Below are 22,348 nucleotides of genomic sequence, written 5' to 3'. Positions count from 1 at the left end.
TATATATATATATATATATATATATATATATATCATTACAAAAAGCGTTAACTCATTCATTTTTAATAACTACACAGATTTCCAATAATATAGAGGTGCCATGCAAGGATTAAGGATTGACAAAACTGAAGTCATCATTTCTTCTACCAAAACCTGCCCCTTCTCTTTAATGTCCTCCATCCTTCTATATACTCGGTTTCCCAAGCCTGAAATATACAAATTGCCCTGGATTTGCTCCATCCCTCCAGTCTTATTGCTCCTGCCTCTTTAATATTTCTTGGATCATATCTTTCACTCTATCCCTGCTGCTACCACCCTATTTTCAAGCCCTTACCACTTTGCACATTAAAAAAACAAACAACAACAAAAAAAAAAACCACAACACTGTCCTAATGAATTTCTCTGTTTCTACTCTCCCCTCAAAAATCCTTCCTACAAACTGTAGTTAAAGTGATCTTCCAGAAGTACAAAGGTAATTATGACATTTCTCTGTTTAAAATCCTTAAATGTTTCCAATAATCACTATAAGATTTAAGTTCAAGCTCTTTAGAGAGGCCACAAGGGCATATCCATGACATGTTCTACATTTACCATTTGCCACCAAGCCCTCAATCCTAAAATCATTCCATACCACTTGTAGACTTCTCTAAAGCACACTCTTCTATTTGTGCATGAGTCTGTGCCTGGGATGCCCAATTATTCCTTTGCTCAGCCTATTTATAGTCCAAGATTCAGTCTAAACACCTCCCAGTATGTCAGATGCTCCCCCTAGATGATTTAAAGCCAGTCTGCACATCCCAGAAAAAATAGCATCTGTTTGTTTTTCTATCTCTCCCACTGAAATGAGAGCTCCTTGACAATTATTCCTCTATGTACTCATAGGATAGCATAAGGCCTTTGTACATGGGTATCAATTATTTGTTGAATAAATGAATAAATATATAAATACTCAGAGTGATAATTTTAATGGATGTAGAGTTACTTTTGGAATATAATCAAGAAGGAGATATGATTCATTTGCTCAATAAACAATTATTATTGAGAAGATTATGTGCCAGGTACTGGAAACAGAGTGACAAATAAAATAGAAAAGGTTCTTGGGCTGAGGATGTAGCTTAGCGGTAGAGTGCTTGTAAAAGGTGGGGGAGGTGTTAATTTAGGCTGAGTGCTCAGGAAAAGGCTAGCCAGTAACAGGTGAGCTGATATCTACATAGCAAACAGAATGAATCCTGTCCAGACCTAAAGTCAAAGCAATCCAGGGCAAAGACAAAATGCAAAGACGGTGCATTTGGCACATTTGTGGCACAGAAAGAAGGCCCATGGAAATGAAGGGTGCTAAATTGGCATGAGAGTCAGAGATGAATACGGTGAGATAATGAGGCATCAAATCATAATGAGATAAGGATCATTGAAGGATTTTAAACAGAAAAATAACCTGACTTAAATTTTTAAAAGATGTTTCTCTGTGGAATCATAAATAAGAGTGGGAGCAAGGTCAGCAGTTAAAAAATTTGCCTTCATCCAGACAAGAGATAATGGTGGTTTCACCTTATGTGGCAGTGGTAAAGATCAAAATAAACAGATTTGTGATATATTCTGGACATTACCAGAGCAATATTTTTTAAAACAAAATCTGGTAGCCATGTGGAGAACTAACTGAAGATAATGGTGAAAACAGCAGCAGAAAAACCAGTTAGAAGATGGTTGTAATAAACTAATGGCAAATAACCAAATAAGAGAGCTGCTTATGAGAATAAATTTAGAACTCTAAAGATATTTCCCTCCAGAAAGATGAAGACTCTTTAATCTTTGAAACAGTCCTGTGAGGTAGGTGTCAACCTATTTTATAAAAGGAAGGAAAATAAAGCAGAAATAAATATTTTGCCCATCATTATAACTAGTAGGCCAAGACCTGAACTCTATAGACTATACTGTTTTCTACTATTTTCATATATAATGCTAGCTCTTTCCTTAAGGGGAAGAGGCTGGATATCAAGACAGAGATAAAGGGAAAGCTCTGGAGGGCTATCCAAGGGAGAAGTTAGATTATAATCCATACAGACCATAATCCTGTATCATGGTGAGGATGGGGATTAGTTTCTGGGGCCGGCCTGATTTAATGACTCTGTGGGACTGGTTCTTAGGGACCCCATGTGGGAGAAGTGTGAAGAGGAGGAGGAAACAAATCCAGGATTACAGCCCCCTCAGTTCTCTCGATGCCACTTCAAGTCACAAAATGACAGTGTTATTCACATCCTTGTAGAGGTGACCACAGCCAAGGGTGCTGTTTACAGCTACCTGGGTTCTCCTTTTTGGATCCACCAAGTTGGTAAGAACTTTCTTCCCCATTCCGACCACACAGCCTCCCCTCCCCAAATCCGACCCTATGTCCATGATTCCCAATTCTGGCACTTCTGCTCCATGACCCTGTTAGCATGATGTCTCACACACAGAAGGGCTTAAACTAGTCCTGCTAAAATCCCTGTAGTGCTCATCCCCACCCCAAACCTGCTTTGGAGGGAGATCTCCAGTGGGCAGCTGGAATTAGAATGGCAGCACCCATCACCTTGGGCAGCCCAAGAGACCTGCTATCAGCTGCGATACACAGGAGAAGACCATCAGGATTGGAAGGTATGGTCAAGTGACAAATGCCTGCAGAGCTTGATACTGTGTGTTCCTAGGGTTTATTATGTTTCTTATCAGAAGGACTGTGTTGAGTTCAAACTCAATGTATTCAAAACTGAATTCATCTTTCTTCCTGAATGTATTTTGTTTTTACCAAGGTATATTTTATATGAAGTATACAAACTTTAAATGTACAGTTAATCTTTTTTGGGTATACACCCATGCAACTATTACCAAGATCAAGACATAAATTATTTCCATCACCCCAGAATCTCCTTATGCCCTCTACAGTCACCTTCCTATTAAAAGTAATCACTATCCTGATGCAACCGTGGATTCTTTCGACTATAAATTTTGTAAAATAAAACCATCCAGAATTTCTTCTTTAAGCTCTCTTCTGTCCGACACTGGCACTCTTTCTTTCCCCTTACCCCTTCTTCTCCTTACTTATTAACAAGTTGAATAATGTACAAACACTCCTCAGCCTCCTACTAGGACTACTTTTGCCTTCTCTTTACCCATCCATCCTTCCCACTTGTGCTTTCAGCATACTGAACTATTTTGTGACCCCCAACCTAGCAGCACAGGCAGCACTCATGTTTCTTTGTGCTCTCATGGTACCCCCTACTAATTAATTGTTGTGATTATTTACTTGTTTGGAAGTCTCCATCATTAGATATGTGAGAGACGGTTCTATTTATCTTTTTCTACAATGCCTAGTCCAATGTTTGGCATTTCTCAAGCAATTCATAAAGGTTTGCTAAGTGATTAAGTCTCACTGCTTGTGCACATGATACTTGTACCCTCCAGCACCTATGGCAAATCTGGCATCCTTTGCAGCATGAGTGGTACTCGTCCATGGTCCGTGTGGCTGAGTATCTGAGTGTAGGTCTGAGCAGCCATGCCCGACCAGGAATAGTAATAAAAGAACACGGAAGGGGTCTTCATATCTCGGGGTCAGTATGAATGTGAGATCTCTGCGCAGATGTTGGAGCCACCTCTCGGGGCCCGGGGAGGGACCTTGGAGCTGCGCCCGAGATCTCGTTACCACTTACAGCTGCGCGCCAGGCTCAACGGCCCCACCTACCAAGGCCCCTGGAGCGCCTGGTCAGACCCAGCGAGAGTAGAGACCGCCTCGGAGACCGGTGAGCCCGGGCCGGGCGTGGCCAAACCCTTTCTACGGCTGCGCGAGGGGCGGGGCGCTGGTCACAGGGCGGGGTCCTGAGCGCACCGGTCTGAGGCTGCGTGGATGTGCTGTGGGTTCGGTACCCAGGGGTGATCTGGGGTGACCAAGGGTGGCTTGAGGGGCGGAGACGCGGCAGGATCTGGCGCGCCAGCCGGGCGGGCCAAGGGCCGGCCGAGATCTGACAGGTTTTGTCCCTAGCCTGGATCTCCTTGGTGACCGCTCTGCTCCTGTTGCTGGGCGTCAGCGCCCTCCTGGGCCTGCTGCTGCTGAGGTGGCAGTTTCCTGCGCGCTACAGGTACCGCCTCCTCCAGGGGCAGAGGTTTCTAAACCATCATCCTGGGGTCACTCCATGACACTTGCTCTCGGACCACCGCACGCCTACACCTATGGCTTCAGCCGTTTCCTGCGTTTCCGGCAGTGACACCCTCTTAACTTGCCCACTCTACCGTTGTCCTCCAACAGCCCTACCTCCTGGCTACTGCCCACCTTTGGCGCAAGCTCAGGCACTTATGCTTCTCCCTCCCCACCCCCACCCCATCCAATGGCCATCAGGTCTGGTCATTCCACCTCCAAAAACCTAGCTCAAACAATGGCTCCCTTTTTGTAGCCCAACAGACACAATCTGACTCACTGAAACGGAGCCTGTTCTTTTCAATCTAGCTTCACACAGCCATCAGAATAATCTTTTAAAAACGCACACATGAGCCTATCTTTCCCCACCTTAAATCTTTTCAGTAGCTCCCCAGGAGAGAATCCAGAATGTGTAGAATGACAGGCAAGGCTCTGCAAAATCTGTTTCCTGCCAGCATGTCCACCATCTTCTACCCTGTGCATCAGCCTTGCCAAAGTGTTGATTTCCTCCACAAGTCAGGCTGTCTTACTTGTCAGTGTCTTTGCACATCATGTCCCTTCTGCCTGGAATATCCTTCCTGGCTGGCTAATACCCATTCATCTTTAAATAGCTTTCTCCACCAGCTCTTAAGAAACCTCCCTTGACCCTCCCTTATTGGCTGCTCTTTTGTGCCCCAATATGGTACCAATAGCATTTTACAGCATTTATTTATTTTTCTGTTTTTGAGTACTGGGGATTGAACCTAGGACCTTGCTAAGCACATGCCCTGCTACTGAGCTATACCCCCAGCCCTGTATTTATTTCTTTGTATGCCTATATTAGACCTTACTTGGTCATTTTTAAGTTCTTAGCACTGTGCCTGCCAAGTAGCAGGCCCTTAAATAAATGTTAGTAATGAGTGACTCACATATGTGGAGGCTGAGGAGAAATGTCACTGGAAATTATAAACACGTAGGATAGAATCCATTCCACCTCAACCCTTCAACTGGTAATATCAGCTCGTTCTTACAGTCTTAGCTCAGAAGTCAGGTGTTCCAGGCAATGTGTTGGGGGCTTCCATCTTTAAACATGTCACTCTGAACTTTTTTATGTTTTTTGTTTGTTTATTTGTTTGTTTGTTTTAGAGATACTGGGTTGAGTCCAAGGCTTTGCACATCCTTGGCAAGTGCTCTCCCACTGAGCTACACCCCTAGTCCCTTCTCTGAACTTTCAACCTGCCTATGTGTATGAACAGACTGGAATGTAGCCTCTATGAAGGTAGAAGGTAATGACAAAAACGTTTGCAGAGAAGAGGGAGAGGGAGCTTCTGAACTAGGCATTCTCAGTTCTTTTTCCCAAACCACTCCTAGGGAGATGGGAGTGAAGTAGTGGAAGAGGCCAGAAATGCCCAGCTTAAAGTGTTTCCACATGAAAATGTGAGGCTAAAGAAACTGAAGGATAGGGCTGGGGCTATAGCTAAATGTTAAAAGTTTTTGCTTAAGGAGGATTGTAAGTTTGAAACTAGCTTTGGCAAATTAGTGAGGCCCTATGCAACTTATCAAGGCCCTATCTCAAAATAAAAAAATAAATAAATAAAAAGGGCCAGGGATGTGGCTCAGTGGTAAAGAACCCCTGAGTTCAGTCTCTAGAACCAAAAATAAATGAATGAAGGAAGGGAAAATGGACAGATTTGCCTCTTGTGTGAGGCCCTGGGTTTGACTCCCAGCACCAAAACAAAACAAAAATTGGAGGTCCCAACATAGCTTAACCCATGCTCTTCCCACATAGACCACTCTCCCTAGGAATTTAGTAATAAGCTCCACTAGTTCTAATAATTTCTTGAGCACCTATTATCGGCCAGACACTGGAGATTTAGGAGTGAAAAAATAAACTCTTTCTCTCAAAGAGCTTGTGCTATAGTGGGGTAAGACAGCTAAAAACAAATGAATGTAACAATGTAATAAATATGCAATAAGTGCTATAAAGGAAAATAGAGCAGGAAATAGAGTGATGGGGAAAGGAGATGTTACAGTTTTAAGGTAGTCAGGGATGATGTCTCTGTTAAGATTTAGGAGAGACTTAAATGAAGTGAGGGAATAAATTGTGTCCAGGCAGGAAGAAGGGCAAATGCCCTGAGATAGGAATGTTTGAGAAAGCTCTGTGCTACACTTTATACACCAGCTTCCCTCTCCCACCTGAGGTTTTCTTCCCACCTCTACTCCTCTCCCTTACTTTATAGCCTTAGCTATGCTCCTGTCTCTCTGAGGCTTAGCCCTCAGCCTCACTGCCTCCCCCACTGCCCCACTTCAGTGCTTTCCTTATCCCTCCCAACTCACTCCCAAGATTCATTCTCCTTTTCTTCCTTGTTCTCTAGGAGACTGAGGCATGCCCTGTGGCCCTCACTTCCAGACCTTCACAGGGTCCTAGGCCAGTACCTTAGGGATAGTGCGGCCCTGAGTCCGGTGAGTGCACTCTTCTTCCTTCCCTACCTCTTTCCCCATCACCAATGATCCTTGACCCCATAGTGTAACTTGTTCAAGGTCCTTGCCTAGCGGCATACCCACCCCCAGGAACTAACCCCAGTCCAATGCTCCTTTCCACACAATCCAATCCCGCCCCCACCCACCCACCATCTGCTCTAATCCACTCCTTTCATATCTCTCCAGCCCAAGGCCACAGTCACAGATACCTATGAAGAAGTGGAACCCAGCCTCCTTGAAATCTTACCTAAGTCTTCAGAGAGGATTCCCTTGCCCCTGTGTCCCTCCCAAGCCCAGATGGACTACCGAGGATTGCAGCCTTCTTGCCTGGGAACCATGCCCCTCTCTGCATGCCCACCCATGGCTGAGTCAGGGTCCTGCTGCACTACCCACATTGCCAACCATTCCTACCTACCACTAAGCTGTTGGCAGCAGCCTTGCAGGCTGGCTCCTCATTCCCAGTACTCTGGACAGATCTAGACCTCTCTGTGAACCACTCTACCCTATTCTACCCTCCAACACCAACACCTCAGATCTCACTTTCATCCCCCTTTGCCTGCCTACCTAGCTCAACCTCATAGAACTGATCTTTCATGCTGCTGCTGCCAGATCTGGGCCCCTTTCTCCACAGCCAGGCTAATTTCTCTGACTTTTACCCTCTGTCCCCTTGAACACCAAATTCCACCTCTCATTGACTCCAGAATACTTCTGTTAGTTCCCCTTCTACCACTTTGCTAATGAAACTGCTCAGGCAAAGTTCAGTTAAAATCTTCTAGTTATAAAGGCCCATAGGATCTTGTTAATCATCAATTTATTTGATCTCTCTGTGGCATTTGTTATAGTTGACTAATTTCTCCTTTAAATTCTTTCCTACCTTGGCTTCCACACCGGCACCTCTTTGGATTCTGCTCCTGCCTAAGTATACTGTTAGAGATAAACTGTGGAGCCAGACATAGGTTCAGTTTCTGTCTTTCACATTTACTAGCTGTGCAACCTAAGGCAAAAAACTGTTTTTGCATCAATAAAGCATAACAACAGCACCACTGGTGTCATGAAAAGAATTAGTGAGACAACCTAGGTAAAACAAAAGTGCCTAGGATATAGTAAATGCTTAATATACCTGAACTACTGTTATAATTATTCCTTCTTCACTTATTCCAGAATTTCTTTGATTCTTTAACTATTGTAGTCCTTCAAGATTTCATTACTTGTTTTTCTTCTGGCAGTACTGGGGATGGAATCCAGAACCTTGCTAGGCATGCTTTTGGCCACTGATCTACATCCCCAGCTCCAAGACTCCATTCTTAATCTCCAGCCTGTGTGTTCTCATGGACTTTACTATATGTTGACAATTCCAAAGTTCTTAGATCCAACCCAGACTTCTTTAGTATTATTATACTTTATGCAAGTAACTGTTTACATGTCTGCCTCCTGCTACTATATTGTGAGTTCTTTGCAGGGGGCAAGGACCATGATTTATTTGTCCTTTTCCTCTAGTACCTAGAATATTACGTGGTGCATGATACTAGGCCTTCAATAGATGTTTTATAAATGAATAAAATCTTTCTGGACAATGTTACCTTAACCTCATACTAACTTCCTTCGTGTTCTAAGCCATTCATGAGCAGCAATAAATATGCTTAAACAACTCAGGTTATGGATTCCCCTAACCCATTCTAATTCTCAAACAAATGATTTTTGTTTGTTTGCTAGCTCCAAATATACCCGCTGTTTTAAATCAGGGTCTTGGAAGAAACCAATGGTACACTCAAACTGGGTAATTTGTTGAGAGTTTAATAAAGGGCAAAAGATGAGGGCAAGATTTGGGAAAACCATCAAAGAACAATGCAGTATCCCCAAGGCTAACAAAAATCAGGAAGCTGGCACCAATCCTAAACATCAGGAGTAAGGAGAGGGAGTGGTTACCAGACCTGGAGAGAGGGCTGCCTGACAGGTGTTGTGGCCTTTGGTAGGGTCATGCAGTCAATCTCTGGGGATGTGGCCAGGAGGAAGCCAGGGGAATAAACAGCTCAAGCTCATGCTCCCCGCACCTTGAGTCCTTAGGAGTAGAGTCAGAACTTTTAACATGGCTTGGGGTGAGGGGTGAATTATGGGAATGGATATGCTGTATGTCATCCATTTGCCCTATCCAGATCCACTCTCTTTTTCCATCCTGCCCTATTCTCTGCAAGGCTGATTCATATGGCCTGAATCAGTGGATTTTCTTGGCCTTTGGGTTTTTTTGGTTCCATTAATGGGATATTATGGTTTAATTGTGTCCCCTTCCCAAATTCTTATGTTGAAGTCTTAACCCAAGTACCTCAAATATGACCTTATTTGGAAATAGGGTTATTGCATAAAAAATTAGTTAAGATGAGGTCCTAGGCCCTAATCCAATATGAATGGTACTCTTATACAAAGGGAAATTTGGACATAGATCAATCAACACAGGAAGAAAGCCAAGTGGAGATGAAGGCAGAGATCAGGGGAATACTTCTAAAAGTATTGCCAGGAAAAAGATTGCCAGGAAACCCCAGAAGCTAGGGGAGAGGAATAGAACAGATTCTTCCTCACAGCCTCAGAAAGAACTAAACCTACTGACATTTTGACCTGTTACTTCTAGTCCCCAGAACTGTGAAACAGATTTTTCTCATTTAAGCGGCCCAGTTTATAATTTGTTACAGCAGTCCTAGCAAACTTACAGAGATCAGAGGCTGGGCTACAGAAGTAGCCCATGATTGCAGGCTCCACACCACATTCTCCCTATCCCATTCTTTCTGCAACCCCTTTTGTTTATTTTGATACTGGGGATTAAACCCAGGGGTGCTTTAGCACTGAGCTTCATCTCCAGTTTTTATTTTATTTTTAAAATTTATTTTATTTTATTTTTTTAGTTGTAGGTAGACACAATGCCTTTATTTTTATGTGATGCTGAGGATCAAACCCAGTGCCTCATCTGCTTTAAGTGAGCACTCTACCACTGAGCCACAACCCCAATCCTGGTTTTTATTTATTTATTTATTTACTTTGAAACAGGGTCTTACTTAGTTGCTGAAGCTGGCCTTCAACTTGCAATCTTCTTGCCTCCACTTTCTGAGTCACTGGGATTAGCAGTGTGCACCACCATGCCTGGCTGCAACCCTTTTTTAAAATTTTTATTTTTTTGGTACCAGGGGCACTCAACCACTGAGCTACATCTCCAGCCCTATTTTGAATTTTACTTAGAGACAGGGTCTCACTAAGTTCCTTAGTGCCTCACTTTTGCTGAGGCTGGCTTTGAACTCATAATCCTCCTGCCTCAGCCTTCCAAGCCACTGGAATTACAGGCATGGGCCACCGAACCCTGCACAACTCCTTTTAAATAGGTCTCCAGCACCACTTTTCTGATCATGTCCTCTCCAAAGTCACCAGTGATTTATTTCTCCATGGTCAGAGTTGACCTCTATTGTCATCATTCAGTTTGACCACTTTCTATCACATTCTAGGCCCTCCCCCACTGTGAGGTCCATGTCCATATAACCTCCTTCATGCCTTTACTTTGAAATGTACAGATTCCCCGAGGTTGTATTCTCATCCTTCTTCTCTAATTATCCTGAGTCCAGAAGTTGCAATTCCTTGGCCAATTTTCCACCTCAGATATGTTTTGTTTGGTCCTTCTCTACACAGAAAGCCCCAATGGCTTCACAGTACCTGATAGATAATATCCAAACTCCTTAGCTTAACACTTAAGCCTGACACTAGACTGCCTTTTCTAAGTTTTTTGGGGTTCAAGAACTTATAACTTATAACCCTAAGACATTAACCCTCTTGTTTTCCAAGTGAATTGGAAACAGAAAAAAATGAATTCTTCAAAGTTGAAGATAACAATATTAAGTTTGGACTAACAGCCATAGTTTTTTCTCTGTCATCATCAGGGTTGATCTCTGGCTAATGATTGAAAACCTGACTTGTCAGCCGTTCCTAAACAGTATAACATATTGTTAGGATTGCAGAAGTTACTTCAATACTTTGAATCCTGGCTCCACTACTTAATACTGGTTGTGTGCCTTTGCTCAAGTTTCTAACCTCATTCTGACCCAGTTTCTTTTTCTGTGAAATCAAATATTTGCCTTGTGGGTTCAAGGATTTAACTAAAAAATGAATGTAACTGTTTTAACATAGTAGTTAGCAGACAGTCAATAAATGGTGCCCATTATTTCTATTACTGCTGCTTCACTTCTGAGTGACAGCGTGAATTATAATGACATAATTCATTCAAGTCATCATTAGAACATTAGATTGAACTGAACTTGGATTCCTACCAACTTCTTTGAATAACCTTGGGCAAATTCCTTCCCTGGGCCTTGTTTTCCTTATCTATAAAATATGAATGTGTTGCCCATAAGAAGGGTGCACAAGCACAGGTGAGATAGGATCTCTATTGTTCTTGACACCTCTAAAGCCCCAGAGAGTAAGCAACAGTGTCTCCCATAGGGCAGTCTAAACTTATTTTCCATTCACTTCTCTTTCAGCGTCATTTTCCTTGTCTGTAAAACGAGAAGCAAAATAAAACAAACACACGTGTTCCTCCTACCAGGGTTCCTGGCTAGCGGGTAGCACCCTAACTAGCTCCGGTCTTCTTCCTGTCCCCACCCCTGCTTGTCGGCCACCCGCAGGCTCGCCTTTCCCTTCTCCGAACGGCTGAAGTGCTTCGGGTCATTCCACCGAGTTCTGCGAGTAGGTACCATAAATATGATCTACTGTAGGCGTTACGTGAGCACTTCCTCGGGATCTCTGACCCTCAAGCGTATGAGGCCGATCCCCGCAGCGGGTGAGGGGACCCTGAAGAATGAATCCAAGCGACTCGGGAACGCGGAAGCAACGCAGGCCCCGCCCTACGCGCGCCGCGCCTGCCCCTACCACTTTCAGACTCCTTCTCCCGGGGACACCGGCTTCAGACCTCTCTCCCACCCTTCATTCAAATCACGCTCCTTTACTGCACTCTCGTGAGACCTGTCTTGTACCGGAAGACCCGCCCTCTATGCCATAGAGGCCAATAGGCGAGAACAACGGTTGCGACGGTTGGGTTTTGAAGGAGCCAATGAGCGCTCGGAGCGGAGAGTTTAAGAGGTACTGCTCAGTAGTGCAGAAGCCGGTCCGGGATTGGAACCTGCTCCGGAACGCACGGTGAGGGGCTGCTGGGCCGAACCGAGGGATTCGCCGGGGGGTGGGGGAGCTGCTAGGCCGGGAGGGGCTGCAGCCGAGGGCGGCCTGATTGTGAAGCCGGCCGGGAACGAAGGAGCCTCAAGCCTTCCCTGAGCCTGGTCGCCTCTTCTTCCAGGGCTCACAGTGGGCACCAACTCTCAGGACCCCTTTCCCTTCCCGGCGCTCCCATGGCGCAGTTCGTGTTCGAGAGCGACCTGCACTCCCTGCTTCAGCTGGACGCACCCATCCCCAATGCACCCCTCGCGCGCTGGCAGCGCAAAGCCAAAGAAGCAGCGGGGCCGGCCCCCTCGCCCATGCGGGCCGCCAACCGATCCCACAGCGCTGGCAGGACCCCAGGCCGAACTCCTGGTTAGTGGCATGCGACGGGACACTAGGAAGGAGAGGGGATGGCCCAGAGAAGGCTTCGTGTTCCCTCCAGGAACCTGGTCAGACTGTATGGCTTTTCTTTCCCGGCCCCAGGCAAATCTAATTCCAAGGTTCAGACCACCCCTAGCAAACCTGGCGGTGACCGCTATATCCCCCATCGCAGTGCTTCCCAGATGGAGGTGGCTAGCTTCCTCCTGAGCAAGGAGAACCAGCCTGAAAACAGCCAGACGCCCACCAAAAAGGTATGTTTCTCAGAGAGGAGCAAGGCATGGGATCTGACTGTGGCCTCTGGATCCCACCGTGCCTCACCATCACTCTTATATGCTAGGAGCATCAGAAAGCCTGGGCTTTGAACCTGAACGGTTTTGATGTGGAAGAAGCCAAGATCCTCCGACTCAGTGGAAAACCACAGAATGCCCCAGAAGGTAAGACCTGAAGTTCTTGGTTCTTGGAGGTTGGTGTCAGTCCACTCCCAGGGACTGAGGGAGATGCTGTTTGCTCTTCTCACCTAAGGCTGAGGGCAAGGGAGGTGTCAGTTTTCCCATGGTCTAGACCCACTCCGTTGCCACAGGCTACCAGAACAGACTGAAAGTACTCTATAGCCAGAAGGCCACTCCTGGCTCCAGCCGGAAGACCTGTCGTTACATTCCTTCCCTGCCGGATCGGATCCTGGATGCTCCTGAAATCCGAAATGACTACTGTAAGTGCAGTTTTATTGTTGCCCATCAATGGAGAAAAAAGGACTTGGGGACCAGGCAAACAAGGAATTTCATGCTCTTCCCTTTCTGCCTCTGCTAGACCTAAACCTTGTGGATTGGAGCTCTGGAAATGTATTGGCTGTGGCACTGGACAACAGTGTATATTTGTGGAGTGCAAGTTCTGGTGACATCCTGCAGTTGTTGCAAATGGAGCAGCCTGGAGACTATGTATCCTCTGTGGCCTGGATTAAAGAGGGCAACTACCTGGCTGTAGGCACCAGCAGTGCAGAGGTGCAGGTGAGACTGGTACCTACACTGCAGTTCTATTGACATCAGACCCCAGGGACTTGTCTAGCTAGAGGATATTTATTGCCAAACCTCAATTTCTGATCTTAGTGGTGTTCTCTCTCTAGCTATGGGATGTACAACAGCAGAAACGACTTCGAAACATGACCAGTCACTCTGCCCGAGTGAGCTCCCTAAGTTGGAATAGCTATATCCTGTCCAGGTCAGTGGTTTTTGCTAGACTGGCAAAATCAGTCTGATTTCTGCCTCCCCATGCCTCTGACTGTATACCTCTAAACTAAAGCAGCTCTGGCTTGCATTTGGGGCTACCATAGAACCTGAATTTCTTAATTCTTCCCTCAGTGGCTCACGCTCTGGCCACATCCACCACCATGATGTCCGGGTAGCAGACCACCATGTGGCCACACTGAGTGGCCACAGCCAGGAAGTGTGTGGACTGTGTTGGGCCCCAGATGGACGACATTTGGCTAGTGGTGGCAATGACAACTTGGTCAACGTGTGGCCTAGTGCTCCAGGAGAGAGTGGCTGGGTTCCCCTGCAAACATTCACCCAGCATCAAGGTGCTGTTAAGGTGAGATAGGGACTGGATTGGGTCTCTACAATTCCAGAGCTATAACCTGGGGAATATTAAGGGGAGATGGGATGTTGAGATTGGATTGGGTTCATCTTATAACCTTGATAGCCTCTTGTTTATCTCTAGTACCACTGACCTTGCCTTTATCCCACCTAGGCTGTAGCATGGTGTCCCTGGCAGTCCAATATCCTAGCAACAGGAGGGGGCACCAGTGACCGACACATTCGCATCTGGAATGTCTGCTCTGGAGCCTGTCTGAGTGCTGTAGATGCCCATTCCCAGGTAGTCTTTTACATATTCCGGCCTGTCCTGAAGTATTATTACTCTGTGTGGTCCGCCTAGGCAACCATGTCTACTCCAATGTCTTCACCAACTCTATACCTTAGTGATTTCCAAACTTCTGACTTAGTACTTATTCATAGCTCCATAAGTCAGATAACAGTCTGACTTATCTCTGGCTGTTATGTCCTCTAGGCACTCCCATCTCCTTAATGTCCCATCTCCCTGAAATGTGTTCTTCCTCCTCTTCCTCTTATATTGCTTCAGAATGAAAGAACGTGCTCAGAAGTCTGAGAGGTCTACTAGAATTTTTTATCCTCACCAGAATCACCAGAATCTTATCAGTTTTACCTTAGAATATCATTCACATCTGTCCTCTCCACTTCGCCTCATCCTTCCCAGGAAAGGCACAATAAGGTTTCCTCACTGATCTCCAAGCATTTTTTTTTTTTTAACCATACAAGGGATTGAATCCAAAAGAGCTTTACCACTGAACTAGGCGCCCAACCCTTTTTTATAATTTTATTTTTTAGTTGTCAGTGGATCTTTTATTTAAATGTGGTGCTGAGGGCACCACACATACCAGGCAAGTGCCTCTACCACTGAGCTACAACTCCAGCCCTGCCCAGTTCTTTTCTATTTTGAGACAGGGTCCCACTGAGTAGTGGAGGCTGACCTTGAATTTGTGATCCTCCTGCCTCAGCTTCCTGAATAGCTGAAATTCAGCTGTGTACCACCATGCCTACCTCTAAACATTCTTCATCTCCTCCAATCTGTCCTTTTGCTCTCTGATCTGAGTGGTCTCTACTGTCCTCCTTAAACCTATACTAGCTTCCCATCACTTACAGCATACAATCCAAATCCATTAGGATATTTGAGGTCTTGAGGGTAGGCCTCTTTGCAGCCACTCTGGCTTCCTCTCCTTTCATTCCCCCAACATGTAGCCTTTACTCTAGAAATGGACTCTAGAGCCAGATGGCTTAAGTTCAGATTCTGGCTCTGTCACCTAACAACTTGTATGCAATTTATCAAACTTCTTTCTGATTATCTATAAAATGGAAAATTGTCTCTAAAAGGGTTTTTTAAGGACTATGACCATTCAAGTGAGTTTGTAGTACCTAGCAGGGTGCCTTATGTTAGAATGGACTCGGTTCTGATTTGAGTATCCTTGGCTATATGTCATACCTACACCAGCTTCTCTCCTCAGGTGTGCTCTATCCTCTGGTCTCCCCACTATAAGGAGCTTATCTCAGGCCATGGCTTTGCCCAGAATCAGCTGGTTATTTGGAAGTACCCAACCATGGCCAAAGTGGCAGAGCTCAAAGGTAGGTGGCAAAATGAAATAAAGCAGAGACAAAAAGCCACATATTGTATGACTCCATGTATATGAAACATCCAGATCAGGTAAATGCAGAGACAAAACGGATTATTGGGGCCTAGGGGAGAAGGTAATGGGAGTGATGAAAATATTTTGAGATTAAATAGTTACAGTGGTTGCACAACTTTGAATACACTGAAAACCACTGAATTGTATATCTTAATTAATCTTATGGTGTACTACACATTTCAAGGGGGCTGTCAAAATTAGAGAACTATGTATATGTCAGTGTTCACATGAATTACTCTTAATTTGCCCTAGGTCACACAGCACGGGTCCTGAGTCTGACCATGAGCCCAGATGGGGCCACAGTGGCATCAGCAGCAGCAGATGAGACCCTGCGGCTGTGGCGCTGCTTTGAGTTGGACCCTGCACGACGACGGGAACGGGAGAAGGCCAGTGCAGCTAAAAGCAGCCTCATCCATCAAGGCATCCGTTAATGACAAACCAACCCATCACCTCAGTTTTTTTTATTTTTCTAATAAAGTCATGTCTTCCTTTCTTTTCCTTGTAAGACCTAGGTCCCAGGAGCCTTCCCAGGTCTCTCTCCTGTGAGAGACCTCCTGTTTGTAGTTCCACTCACATGTACACACAAAGCCTTGGTGGTTTCCTCTGTCACTTTAATTAAGACACAAGTGAGTAAGTAGCCTCCACAGGCTACATTCCCAGCATCCCCCCCCACATACCCTGACCTTTGGCCCAGAAGCTCCTGCTTCAGTGTGGGGTGGAGGGAGGGAGCCTGGGTCCATAGTGACAGATTATTGCTGACCTCTTCAGTGTGAGGAAAAAGGCCACAAGACCCTGGTGGGGGCCAGCCCTGAGTGTTCCTCTCCCAAGTTTAAAGCAGAGAGGGGGAAGTAAATGTCCAGCCCTTTCAGCCCCCAGCTCTGAAATGCCAGAGGGCAATGAGGCCACATCCCTGGAGCTGTCCGCCAGAAGTGTGAGGAATGGAAGCAGTGGCCCTTGTAGACCAGCTGTGGGGAGGGGGCAGGGCCAGTCCCCTGTTCAGTCCTGACCTCCTGAGCCCTGGTCACAGGTGTAGGTGGGGAGGACACTGAAGGATGCTGCCCAAGGTGCAGTCCTGAGGCACTTAGGTGGGCATCTATCTAGGCCACACTTCTCAGTTAGCCTTGACCTTGGCAATACTGGGAACTCCATTTTGCTGAGGTGCACGGGGCAGGCGCTTGCCTTTGGTATAAGAGTGATACCAGAAATTGGAGAACAGAATGAAGAAGATGGTGCCATACATCCAGATGAGGTGGATAATGACTGGGTACTGGTAGTTGCAGCTGGGCAAGAAGTAGTACTGGGAGATGTGCAGCGAGACCAGGACAAACTGGATCTAGGACAGAGAAAGGCATGGGTTAAGTAAGGACTTGAGGGATAGGGTCAAAGGTGAGATAGGTTACACAAAAAGGTAGGATCTAGACTAGGAATGTTGAGATGGTTATAGGCCAGCAGACCCCTTACCAGCTGAATGGCTGTCATGTGTTTTTTCCACCAAAGGTAAGGTTGAGCCACAGGGCCAAGGGCAGATAATCCGTAGTATAGGTACATGATAACATGCACAGAGGAGTTTACCATGGCATGGAAAGACCCCATTCCACCTGTGGGAGAGAGTAAAACAGGGTCAGGAGAGTTGAGCCTCTGGTTCCCAGTGCTCACTCCTCCAATGGCCTTGAATACTTACCTGGGGCAATCTTTACCCCCCACCACCAGCTCCAGGGAAGCACTGAGTGATGAAAAACATGCAAGAAGGTCACCTGCCCATCTTTCTTCCGGAGAATAAAGATCACCTGAAAAAGAGTTCAGGGAGGTGTTCAGAGCCAGGGGCTTTTCTTCCCCACCTCCCCAGTTCATACATCTCATAACTACTTACCGTGTCTATTAGCTCAATGAACTTGGAGAATAAGAAGAGCCAGGCCACTCGAACCATCTGCAAAAAGTCAATCAAGGCAGCCTTAGGATCCCCCCCCACCCCCCACTGTTTCAAGAGCCTCTCTAGACTGGGCCATGGGCTCAAGTCATTGATTAAGACCTAACCCCAGCCCCTATTTACTTACCCTAATAGCCTCAGGGCTGTTGGAATAATCCACAGGATCACAGCGCCAGGTGTAGGTACTCAGCCAGCCAGACATCAGGAACTATGAAGAGTGTGAATTAGACCACCAGAGTTCCCTCTCCCAGCAATCCCTCCCATCTCTAGCTGAAGAAATGAATCTGAATCTCTGGAAAGGAGAGATGCTCTGCTCCTCTGGCCCACCCCTTATCCTGCTGGCAGGAATTAAAGCCTAGACATCCAGGCCCACCTCATAGACAATGTAGAGGGAGAGTGCCACCAATGAGAAGTTGTAGGCAATCATGAAACCTCGGAGTTGAAAGGGCTTCCGGTTGGCCATGATGCGAGGTCCAAGTGAGAGGACAAAGTACACGTATGTCAAGAGGATGGAGGTCATTAGCAGGGGGGACTCCATCAGAGGGTAACCCTGGACCCGGGGATCTGTGAATGAATGTCAAGGAGTCAGGAAGGGTCACGGGTTCAAAGGAACCTCACCAGATCTATACCTTTCAGGTCAGGTCACAAAGGGTCAAGGGATTCATAGGGACTCTCCATTAAGACAAAGCCCTAAATCCCAGGATCCCAGGAAAGAAGGGAGGGAAGGGCTGCTGGATAGCATCTCACCTGCACACTTCATCATCTCGTGGTACAAGTTCACAATAGCCTCCATCCTGGCTAGGGACTGTAGGGAGGGATGGGGGATGGACGTCAGACAGGCACACATCCTGTCTGTATCCCCATCCCACACCTGACCCACGAAGATAAGACACAGAACCAGACAACAGGCTAAAGACAGAACAATTCTGATGCCTCATTAAGAAAAGGACAGAAACATAGTAAAAAGAATTGTTGGGGTCTGAGGGAAGAAAAGGCAGTTTGGTGAGGGCATCTGCTCCCACACATCCTGCCTGCCTGGGGGAGAGCTATTCCACTGGTCCTCTCCTCTCCAGACCTTACTCTCCTCTCGATGCCTCTTCAGACAGTTTTACTTCCTGGCCTCCCCTCCTCTCAATTCCAGGTCCCTTTCTGGAGCCCTCCCTTCTCACCAACAGAGAGTTCAACTCCAGTGAACCAGTGAACCTCTTCACCCTTTGTCAAAGTCTCTCATCTCCCCAGCTATAAGAGGAAATTCTTCTCTCCAGGGATTCTCCCTTTCAATCTATCCTCCCCTGCAGGGTCCCTCCAGTCCAGTCCCTTCCGGATCTCTCATCTCCCCAGGGTCCCTCCTCTCCCCTGCCAAGATTCTCACCTCCCCAGTCTCTTCCAGAACCTTACTGGTCTGTGGTTCTTCCTCTCCCTAGGTCTCCCCTCTGCCTTCCAGGGCTCTCACCTCCAGCCTCTCTTCTCCTCCCCTCTCCTCTCGTAGGCTTGCTGGGCTCTCTTCTCTTGCAGAGCCCTTCCTCTCTGGCAGCCTGGCTCTTGTGAGACTCCTGCCCCAGCGGCTCCACCTGTCTGACTAGATCTGGCAGCAGCCCCGCCCTCTGCCCGCCCCCGCTGTATTGGGCATGGGATGGAGGGTGGGTCCAGGCCACAGGTCAGTGCCTAGGGGAGCAGGAACCACCAGGATTGGGAAAGTCAAGTAAAGCCCCAAACTCACAACCCACCACTCTGGACCAGCTAGATAAGCTAAGGTCCTAGGTTCTCCAGAAACTTCTCCTGGCCCTGGTCCCAGCCTTGGCCCAAGGATTGCTAAAAATCCACACCCAGCATCCTCTCCCAAACCAGCCATGAATTCTCAGTTTGTCCTACTTCAGAATGGGTACAAGAACCTTTCCTTTCCAGGGAGGGGCAAGGAAGCCAGTGGCATGTGAGGAGGTGGGGAGTGGAGGAGGTCTCCGGAATCTTCCCCTCCCTCTGGGAGGGATCCCAATGGGCTAGGCCCCCTCCCCCTCAAAGGCCAAAGGAATGTCGGGGGAGGGCTCATAGGAACACAAAAACCTCTGCCTAGACCCAGGAGAGTCTGGGACTCTATAAGACTGTCCCAGAGGGACCAGGCAATCTCTCAAAAGCCAGGGCATTAGATGCTCCCAGTTTCCTCCATCCAGAGGACAACTTGTACAGTGCTCCATGAAGACATACACATTCTGATATCCAACAGAGGCTGCGTGAGCCCCTCTCACACATAAATCTCACAGGGATTCCCCAAACCTGCAGGTCATCCCACCCTTCTGCACACCTACCATGGTCAGTCTCCAAGCCCTGCCTTCTACATACACACTCTTACAACATGCGCCCAGCTCCAAGGACTAGCACACATCCACACGACCTACACACCTCCTACTGGCCACAAATGCCCTGCCTCACACACCACCCCAACAGGCCTCCGTGGACTATGACATGCACTCTCACGCCTGCTCCAGACTGCACTGGTACTGGCACTCACATACCACCCTGCACAGCTCCAGGGCACTGTGTGCAAAAGCATATGCTCACTGGCTCAGGCTCAGGTTCAGGCCCACGGGAGGAAGTTACTCACACATGGCTGAGCTACTAGGAGGTGAGAGAACATCTGACCACTCACACCATACGCAGACATGCACCTCCCTCATACACGGATATGTTTTGGCGGGCGACACTCCTCATTTCTTCATGCACAGTGACTCTGTTGGTGGCCTGTGCTGTGGTAGGGCCTAAGCCTTAGGCGTGTGCTCTCACACAGCTCCACTCTGGCACATGCGAGCTCCTTATCTCCCTCAACCACCAGCCTCAAGTTCACCCCCACGCACTCGAACAGGCACCCTGGAGGTCAGGAGGGACTCCAGGCCTCTGGGAAGGACCTCTCCACAAGCTTGAGGAAAATCTGGGTGTGTCCCTCACAGGGGAGCTTAGCCAGTTCCTTCCTTCCTTCCCTTAAGAAGGATGGAAGGGAAAAGGATACGGCAAAGGAAGGGGAAGGGAAGAGAGGAGGGGAGGGAGAGGGCCAAGACCAAAAGGCGGTGGAGAAAGGCCTAGGTGTGAGCAAACGGGGGACCAGGGCGGAGGGGGGGCGGGGAGGGAGGGAGCTGGTGAAGCCCGGCCCCAGGAGCTGGGACCTCCCACCCACTCGCCCCAGGAACAGCCTCGCCCATAGCCTGGGCTGGGCAGGGCAGGGCAGGGCAGGGCAAGGCTAGCCGGGCCTGCCAGGCAGGGGGCGCCGGCACGTGGGGAGCTGTGGAAGGTCCAGACTCACCAGTGGGGGCCAGGCGGACAGCGGTGGAGGACTCGGGGGGTGGGGGGAGCAGGGCCAGAGAGCAGTCCCCAGGGGCTATCCTGCCTGCCACTTCCTCATCTGCTGGGCCGACTTTCTGTCACCAGAGGGGGAGGGGCGGACCGGGCGGGGGGCGCCTGCTGATTGGGCGACCAGCCCAGGCAGGAGGGGCCGTCCAGCGCCGGCTGGGCCGCAGGGGCGGGGGCAGGGGCGGGCCGCCAGATCCCGGGGCAGGAAGCACACCCAGCCCGGCTCCCCACCCCTTCCCTCGCATCTCCCAGCCGACCGCGGCTGGTGCCTGCGGCCTGGTCCACCTTGGGAGCACCCTGCTTCTTCTGACGTCCAGCACCCGACGGGTCCCATCCTCGGCCCTCTGACCAGTCCACCAACAAACACCCGCCGTCTGATGGCAGGCCCTGCTAGGACTCTGGGAGGAAGTTCTAGGATTCAGCCCTGTTCTCGAAGGGGGCCGGCCGGCCAGGCGGGCTAGGGGTTTATTGGGGTGTCTGGGAGGGCTTAGCGGGAGGGAGCAACTGGCTACCGATGCCTTCTCACCGATCCAATAAACTTGGATGAGTCCTAGCATTAGGAGCCGCCAAGAGGATTTCCTGGAACGGAGGTGGGAGAATACAAGTGGCCCCGGGCAAGAACTGTGAATCACTGGCTAAACTGGCCTTCAAGGTAGTGAAAGGGGAAAAAGGAAGTGAAGTTGGCTGTGACATAACCTAGAAGGTCTTGAAGACAAAGGGGCAGTCTGATTTTTATTCTAGAAGCAGAGGAGAAATTGAAGATTTCAAGACTATTATCAGGTTTGTGTCAATCATTCATCAAATATACATTGACTACCTACAATGTGTAAGACCATGTTAGGTTCTGTTGACAGTGTCCCTGGACTCAGGGTTTATAGTCTAGGTGACCAAGGAGGGTAATGAAGAGAGACCAAGTGAAAGACAACAGCAGGACCTGGGAAGAACCTGATAAAATTGGAGGAAACACATTGTCTATGTGGAAACTTCTCAAGAGGTACTATATCTCTCCGTATTTAATTGTCAGCTCTATACTACCTGGCCTGATCCTCTCACATTCATCAACTAGACTTAACTATTCTGGCCAAGAACCAGGTTTCATGAAACCTATACCTCCAGCAGCTCCTGGCCAGTGCTTTGCATACAGTGATCCAATAACTGCTTGTAAAATTGGATGCTGTAAATAGGGACAGAATTGAGAGAACTCAGGAAAGATGGTAGCTGGGAGGAATACTATGTTCATAAATGATGGGATGTAGCCACATGGAATTTTCATCCTAGACTTTAGATAAGAAGTAAAAGCTAAAGTACAGATCTAACCCAACCCATTAGTACCTGCACTTTTAAGAAAATGGCAAAAGAATCCAAGTATTCAAAGAACTCATACTCCTTAGCATTGTATGCTAGGGTTCAACCTGATCTAGTCCCTACCTAGTCTTCTTATTCTACCTCTGTCACCCTCCTGAGTCATACCAGTGCTTTACCATCCCCCAAGATGTCTTTCATACTCCCTTACCCTCAAGCCTTACCCACTGGCTCAGCACAAAAGCACAGTCCAGTCTCCCAGCCAGTAAGTCACTTTCTCTTCCTCCCATGATTTTACTCTAATGTAATTTTCAACCCCAACTACAAGCTCCTCTCAACAGGG

General features: G+C 47.7%; 3 protein-coding genes across 7 annotated transcripts in view; 2 read left to right on the top strand and 1 right to left on the bottom strand.

Moving 5' to 3' along the window:
• Mpl (MPL proto-oncogene, thrombopoietin receptor) overlaps window positions 1-8,193 on the top strand; it is a 13,051-nt gene extending 4,858 nt beyond the window's left edge. For both annotated transcript variants that reach the window (XM_015484846.2, XM_015484847.2), the window contains exons 7-12: window positions 2,145-2,329; window positions 2,489-2,631; window positions 3,611-3,770; window positions 4,010-4,106; window positions 6,517-6,604; window positions 6,809-8,193. In XM_015484846.2, coding sequence (XP_015340332.1) covers window positions 2,145-2,329; window positions 2,489-2,631; window positions 3,611-3,770; window positions 4,010-4,106; window positions 6,517-6,604; window positions 6,809-7,102 — 967 coding nt within the window. In that variant the 3' untranslated portion in view covers window positions 7,103-8,193. The remainder of the gene's footprint in view (window positions 1-2,144; window positions 2,330-2,488; window positions 2,632-3,610; window positions 3,771-4,009; window positions 4,107-6,516; window positions 6,605-6,808) is intronic.
• A 2,914-nt stretch (window positions 8,194-11,107) lies between these two features.
• Cdc20 (cell division cycle 20) lies at window positions 11,108-15,930 on the top strand. Its single transcript, XM_015485133.2, has 11 exons — window positions 11,108-11,788; window positions 11,943-12,175; window positions 12,287-12,435; window positions 12,522-12,618; window positions 12,765-12,893; window positions 12,992-13,188; window positions 13,305-13,399; window positions 13,540-13,768; window positions 13,928-14,053; window positions 15,258-15,375; window positions 15,690-15,930. The coding sequence occupies exons 1-11, from the start codon at window positions 11,703-11,705 to the stop codon at window positions 15,866-15,868; spliced, it is 1,638 nt and encodes a 545-aa protein (XP_015340619.1). The 5' UTR covers window positions 11,108-11,702; the 3' UTR covers window positions 15,869-15,930.
• A 101-nt stretch (window positions 15,931-16,031) lies between these two features.
• On the bottom strand, window positions 16,032-20,810 carry Elovl1 (ELOVL fatty acid elongase 1). Of its 4 annotated transcripts, none has more exons than XM_015485136.2 (8): window positions 20,657-20,810; window positions 18,112-18,169; window positions 17,738-17,928; window positions 17,492-17,572; window positions 17,308-17,364; window positions 17,119-17,224; window positions 16,899-17,035; window positions 16,032-16,770 (listed from the first exon to the last, which is right to left on the bottom strand). In XM_015485136.2, exons 2-8 carry the CDS (start codon window positions 18,155-18,157, stop codon window positions 16,549-16,551), a joined length of 840 nt encoding a protein of 279 aa, XP_015340622.1. In that variant the 5' UTR covers window positions 18,158-18,169; window positions 20,657-20,810; the 3' UTR covers window positions 16,032-16,548. The 4 variants fall into 4 exon arrangements, with proteins under 4 accessions (XP_015340622.1, XP_015340625.1, XP_015340620.2 ...); XM_015485139.2 differs by lacking the exon at window positions 20,657-20,810 and adding an exon at window positions 18,818-19,004; XM_015485134.2 differs by lacking the exon at window positions 20,657-20,810 and having other exon boundaries at window positions 18,112-18,188.
• Window positions 20,811-22,348: the final 1,538 nt, after the last annotated feature.

Source organism: Marmota marmota, unplaced genomic scaffold, assembly GCF_001458135.2.
Source record: "Marmota marmota marmota unplaced genomic scaffold, marMar, whole genome shotgun sequence".
Classification (NCBI taxonomy): Eukaryota; Metazoa; Chordata; class Mammalia; order Rodentia; family Sciuridae; genus Marmota; species Marmota marmota.
Note: the sequence above shows the minus strand (reverse complement) of the source record. Positions and strands in the feature narration are given on the sequence as shown.